The sequence below is a fragment of the Phragmites australis genome, chromosome 16 (genome assembly GCF_958298935.1).
Source record: "Phragmites australis chromosome 16, lpPhrAust1.1, whole genome shotgun sequence".
Lineage (NCBI taxonomy): Eukaryota > Viridiplantae > Streptophyta > Magnoliopsida > Poales > Poaceae > Phragmites > Phragmites australis.
Window position 1 is genome coordinate 27,320,625 of NC_084936.1, and position 6,519 is coordinate 27,327,143.

The 6,519-nt window shown below is 42.8% G+C and overlaps 1 protein-coding gene across 2 annotated transcripts; it reads left to right on the plus strand.

Moving 5' to 3' along the window:
• Positions 1 to 570: 570 nt before the first annotated feature.
• Positions 571 to 3,860, plus strand: LOC133896340 (uncharacterized). 2 transcript variants are annotated; one of them, XM_062336923.1, is made up of 9 exons: positions 571 to 852; positions 2,306 to 2,419; positions 2,511 to 2,579; positions 2,687 to 2,706; positions 2,779 to 2,831; positions 2,910 to 2,940; positions 3,026 to 3,104; positions 3,310 to 3,455; positions 3,559 to 3,860. In XM_062336923.1, the coding sequence occupies exons 1-9, from the start codon at positions 672 to 674 to the stop codon at positions 3,613 to 3,615; spliced, it is 750 nt and encodes a 249-aa protein (XP_062192907.1). In that variant the 5' UTR covers positions 571 to 671; the 3' UTR covers positions 3,616 to 3,860. The 2 variants fall into 2 exon arrangements, with proteins under 2 accessions (XP_062192907.1, XP_062192908.1); XM_062336924.1 differs by having other exon boundaries at positions 3,322 to 3,455.
• Positions 3,861 to 6,519: the final 2,659 nt, after the last annotated feature.

Genomic DNA, 6,519 nt, shown 5'->3' on the forward strand with positions numbered 1-6,519 from the left:
TTATACAGGAGAATTTGAAATTTGGTGGGCGTGAAAAAGGAATTTGGAATTTGATGGGAGATGGCTTTGAGACTTTGAGCCCATAAGCATAGCCTTCGCAATGTCCGGCTCCAGCCTAACAGCCCTCCACGAATCGTTCACAGGAATATGGGCCGGGCCCCAGTCCTTCCCATGGCCATCAGCGAACTTTGTATATTTTTTAAATAAAAAATGTAAATATATGTGAATGTTTTAAAAATTTGTAAATCTACACATATGTCGTCCGTTGAAAATATATTTAAAAATAAAAATATTATATTCTAATACTCTCAAAATTTTAAACACTAGCAAAATAGTTATAAAAAATTTTATGACACAGAGGATATTATCTAACTCTTCAACCCAAACGATTACTTATGTAGATCTAAAATTTGTTTTTTTTCTTATCATTGTACAAGTTATATTTTTGTTGAAAAATTTTAGATGGATAAATTATAGCATCCTCCCACATAATTTTTAATTTTTTAATTATTTTAATAGTATTTTGAATTTTAAGAGTATAGAAACACTATATTTTTTATTTTTAAACCTTAACCACCGATCCGGAATCCTCTAGGCTCCCCAGTCTCCTCCGCTCTACAAGCAAGCGCCACCGAGGCCGCCATTCCCGGCCAGATCCGAGCAGGAGGAGGATGACGGGAGGCGCGGGTGCGGCGTCGCAGGCGTACGGGGAGGCGTGGTACTGGGACGAGCGCTACCGCAAGGAGGCCGGGCCCTTCGACTGGTACCAGAAGTACCCCGCGCTCACGCCGCTGCTCCGCCTCCACCTGGCCCCGCACCACCGGCTCCTCCTCGTCGGCTGCGGCAACTCCGGTGAGTTGAGTTGGGTTCGGTGGGGCGAGCTTTCTTCTCGTGAGAGGAGGTGGGGACGGGAGGGAGTTCTTGGCTGCCTGCGAGCGGTGGTTGTTCCTCGGTTCTTGGCTGCTGTGTATGGCGTCAGTGTTCGTAAGCGCCGAGGTGGGGCGTCTCGGTTCATGCGATTCGAGATGGCTTACGATTCCCGGAAGAGAGAGGGGGACTGTCGATTAGGTCAACGTGGGGGGTGCAATGCAGCCGTACTGTAGATACTCTATCCGTTCTTGAATAACTTCACAATGTAGTAATTAATTAATTTTATACAAAGGCTTTGATTGCATGGCCTTTGACCACCGGTATTTCTTAGTTAAGGCAATACAACGAACGGCCTAGTTTTCTCGCATACCCCTGTAAAATTCTTCAGCTTTGTACCACACTTGAGCCTCCCTGGCACTTCCAATTAACTTTTTTGTTTTACATGCACTTACAATTAACTGGTTCAGTGTGGGTGCGGCTTGTTTATAAGCACGCCGACATTTTGGCGCAAGTAAAAAAGAAAAACAATTAAATCACTAACATTTCGATGCGGATTTATGGTCCCTGCATCATGAGCAATTAAGCAATAGAATGAAAGCCCTCACATTTCAGTGCGCCAGGTAGCATCTCCGCATCATGATCATTATGGGAATTCGACAAAGTCCGATGCGGCAGGTCGGTTTAGCAAACCTGAAAGGGTGCATAGCTTTATCTTTATGTACTTCATGTGTCTGAAATGTGTACGATTGTACGGTTTTCACGTGCATGTTGTTGTAGTGTTTGCTTGCATTTTACATGTTTCTTGGGAATATTAATGGATTTTATTATGTTTGAACCTTTTAGTGCATATAAAAACTGAAATGGAAGTTTGCCACTATAAAGTCCTATCTTTGTAGAGCTACAGATAGATAGATTACACGTGGCACATGCATGAAAACACATGTACTGGTATTTATATCATAGCATTAGTTTTCCAGTGCAGATAGATATCCTTGATTGGTTTCTTGGCTTAAACCATTCGAGAATGGTTCAAAGAGAAGTTGGAAACGACAACTAATATGGGATGCAATGACTTAAGAAATGAGCCCCGACATTCATCTTCGGCCACTGTGATCTGCAAATATTTTTTCCAAGCTTACCTTTTTAGTCAGAGTTCTGTAGTTATTTTTGGGTGGACCATAGGTTATTCAAATAAAGAAAAATTTCCATTTCTTCTTTTATAATTGCAACACATGATCTTCTGTGCACCAATTCTTACTTTGCTTGCTAATTTTATGGTTGGTAGTTGCAAACATAGATGTGCCTTCAGCTATTAATTTGAATAAGTAATTCTAACCACAAGTGCTAAGCAGTGTCTGAATTCAGATGTCTATTGCATTAGTCCATGGTATAGCTGACATTACTTATGTGGCTTTTATTCTTTTGATCGTTGCAGTCTTTGGTGAAAACATGGTTGATGATGGTTATCAAGACATTGTCAACATTGATATATCTTCGGTGGTAATTGAACAGATGAAGAAGAAATACCGTGATAAGCCTCAACTTAAATGTATACTCTTTGTTACCAACCTCCTATTCTTGAATTCCTCCGGAGTATATCCCACCTAACCTGCTATCATTTATTTCCATGATTGGCACAGATATGAAGATGGATGTTAAGAACATGTCAGATTTTGAATCTGGTTCATTTGATGCTGTTATTGACAAAGGTGCCATTATTATTGCAGTACTTGACAGCATGATGGAAGCAGTTACTTACATCTGTCCATGCATATGCAACATAGCATTGGGTTCTAACCCCTTTTGTTGTTTGCAGGAACGCTAGATTCTATTATGGTGAGTCAATTTTTGCCAGGGCACTCCGACATTCTCCCAGTATGATACTCAATAGTGTTTCTTGTATTTCAGTGTGGCCAAAATTCACAAGAGAATGCAACTAAGATGCTAGAGGAGGCCAACAGGTAACGAGTACACGGATGTTTATTTGTGATATCTCTGCTTAATTAACTATAGCTTCTGTTATTTTCTCCTATCTGCAGAATCCTCAAGGAGAATGGTGTCTACATTCTGGTAACATGACCTTTTTTATTTTGAAATATGTAACTATTTCATCCTTTATGTGTCCATAACATTTTCGAGTCCCATAATGTTGTAGATCACTTATGGGGATCCTAGTTATCGATTGCGTCTCCTGAAGGACATGCAACATTGGACGATAAAGCTTCATGTCATAGGTTAGTGAATCTAAACCACCAGGTCAACTTAACCGTGCCCTCCACTATCTGCAGAGCTCCATTCACGTTGACCCTTTCTTATACAAGTATTTTCTTTAACTTGATGAATGCATTTCGTGTTATTGGTAAGTACTGTAAGTACGTTGCTCTTTATTCATTCTCATTGTGGTAAATTATTTTATTTTACAACTTTGTATGAACACAGAGTTTATTGCAGATAGATGGGAAAGAAGTTCCAATGAGAATAAATGGGAACTGACAAAACCATTGCCTTTAGATGATGATAGCGCATCAGTAGTTGGACTTCTTGGCCCAAAACCTGATGTTCACTATATCTATGTCTGTGTAAAGGTTAGCAGGCAGCAAGTATCCCTGGAATCCTCTGAACTTATTTCTGAATTATTCATAGTACCATCATCTCATTCTATTCTACTAATGTATGAATCATTTGCAGGGTAACGACGGTGCAAGGGTGGATTCTAAGGCTGAAGCCAAGGAAGTACCAAACTGATTTCACCATATAACCCTTTCGAATCGCCGTGCATAACCAGTGCATAACCAGTGTAGCGAATAATGTAGGTCAGGCATTGTAGCTGTGGTAGTTGTTCCTTCCTGAATTCATTTCGCTATTGGCAGTTGTTTAGTACAGTTATATTATATGTTTTCATGGTTCTTGTGATTACCTCTTTGATTACAACGTGTTGTAACCTACTGAACGTTCATCAGATTCCTGGCTATCAATCTGGGTTGAATTTTTGTCTGCGTGTCCCAAAATACCTTTGGAAATATATGGATCTGGTAGGAATCTGTATATTGCGTATGCTATTTCAGTATATCTTGTAAAATTCTTACAAATTTCATGTGAGATTTGTACATCCCTTTTCAATCACTGGTGAAGACCGACCGGGCTATGTAATTTTCTCAAAAAGAAAAAAAGATTGAAAAGGAAAGGCACAGGTGATTTGTTTTGAGATTTCCACGGCAATTCATCAACTAGTGATGGCCAACTGGTCGGGCCTACTGGACCGGTACGAAGCTTGTCATTGTAGACACGACTCTGGCCTGGTAAGGAATGGACCGTGCCTAGGCCGCCACCCAGGTACGGTGGGCCAATACGGTGTGGTCCAGATAAGCCAGCTGACCTGACACTATGGACCCGTGAGACATGATCGGCCCACAGGCCAGCGGGCGGCACGATCGACTTGACCAGTTTAGGACCGTAGCCCAGTGGTAGCGAGCTCCGGTGGAGCGCTCCCCGCCCGAGTTTGATCCCTGGGATCGGACTCGGGTGTCTCACCAGGATTTATCCTAAAAATAAATTTGCAGATATCCTTAGACGTCTATGGATCACAAGGGGAGGCGACGTGTTCGTCGCTAGCGGAGCTGGAATCTTCGTGAATCTCTGGTAGACGTGTGTTGGTATAGGTTCTAGTTCTAGTGTGCGCTCTAGGGGTGTGTTGGTGTGTGTAGTGTGCGTTGTGTTTGGACGTTCGTTCAGATACTACAACTTGTCCCTCAGATCTGAGGAATAAAAAAAAAGTTTAGGATCGTACCCGTTTAGCCTGTTTATTTTGAAAATATAGACGTTTTATTTTTTACCATTTGAGCTATAAAAAATAAAAAAAAAACATCAAACTTCGCCTATAAAATAGGTAAGAAGAAAATAGCGTGAGAAAAATATAGGGTGCAAGTGCAAGTGCAAGTGATTCTTCGTTAAGGAGTTCAGACTTTCTATCACGATCGTCTTCAACTTCGGGCATTGCAGCGCCAGGTGGGGAACTAGCATCCTTCTGTCAACAACGATATTGTCGGCTACAAAGAAGATGACTTCAACATATTGAGAAGGTGGCATGAGCACAAGTTAATATATCTGGTGCTTTCCCTGTTTGCATGAGATGCTAATGGTTCCCATACCGATAGTTTCTTCATAATCTACCTTCAGTCTCATTCAAATGATAACTGATGATAGAAGAACAAATCTGGCAAGTCAAATAGTGGAAATACTCACCATTGTCAAATGCTGAAACCAAGCTGAAGTGAGACTGCAACACGCTGTATAGAATAAAGAGCTTCGGGCATCATTCCAATTTTTTAATCTAGGTGTCGATAAAAATGTGTAATTTTTGAAGCTAGGCTATACTTTTTTTACTTTATAGGTTTTTTCCATATTGAGTTTTTACTTAGAGAGGTTTTTAATGAGGCTGCCAAAACACCAGTAAAGCTCAATATTTAATTTTAATTATGTGTCCATGATGTTATCTATTTTCCATGATTTTTTATTCTTAATTTTGAAGCTACGATGCAATTTTCTTATTTTTCTAATTTTTTTATCTAGAATACACGTAGAGAGATCTATAAATCCGCTTTAGTTCAACTTACATTATATATATATATATATATATATATAGACACACACACCCATCCCTATTTTCATCTTTTCATCGAACCAGCTATGTTTGACGAACCATTTTCGTGACCATTCAGGCGCACAGTAGGCCGACCACGCACGATATTAAGGCTGGTGGGCCGTGCCATGGACCACCACTTAGGCATGTGAGCTGACACGACACGACCCATCGATAAGATCATGTCGGTGGGCCATGTTTGATAGGCATGACTATTTTTGTACCCGTGCTGGCCACTATCACCAACCTTGAGAAAATGGAGATGTGAGAGTCCTTAGATCTTTATCTGTACTACTTAAAAAGAACATAGTGCCTTTTTCGTTTCACATTTCGCCTCTGTCAGTAATGCCTCTGCTCACCCCTCACCCTCGTGACTTAGAACACTGTCATCCCCCCCCCCTAAAAAAAAAACCAGACACCACCCCCTTCCCTTCGCCACCAGTCGGCCCTATTCCCCCCTCAATCGACACAACGACACCGCCTGTGCCCCCTGCCCCTCCCTCCACCGCTAGGCAGCTGCGCCCGCCCCCGCTCTCCAATGGAGTCCGCAAGCCCTGTCTCTATATCTTGTCATATCTAGCTCACCGGAAACCGCCACCGCCACCTGCGTCCTCAGCTCAGCCCCGTCCGCCCATGTACACCGAGCGCCACTGTTCGACTCGTGCCTTTCGCGCCATGGCGGTCACACTCTCCCACGCCATGGCTGCCACCATAGTCATGGCGGTGACTGGCCGTGCGCCTCTGTCCGACCCGCACCGCCATCGGACCTGTGGCGAGAAGCAGCAGACCTACGCAGGATGGCGATGATGCCACCGTCCGACCCTTGGAGTGGGACGTCAGGCTCTCCCCCGTTCTGCTCCTTCTCGGCGTCCCCGATGGGGAGTGACATGTTGACGAGCCCCCCGCCATCGGGGAGCCAGATGCAGTTGAAGTGTATGCTCTGTAGGTACTTCACCTCCCTCGTGAACTCGTGGAGTGGGCTTGACCTTCCCTCATGGCTGTTATGTTGC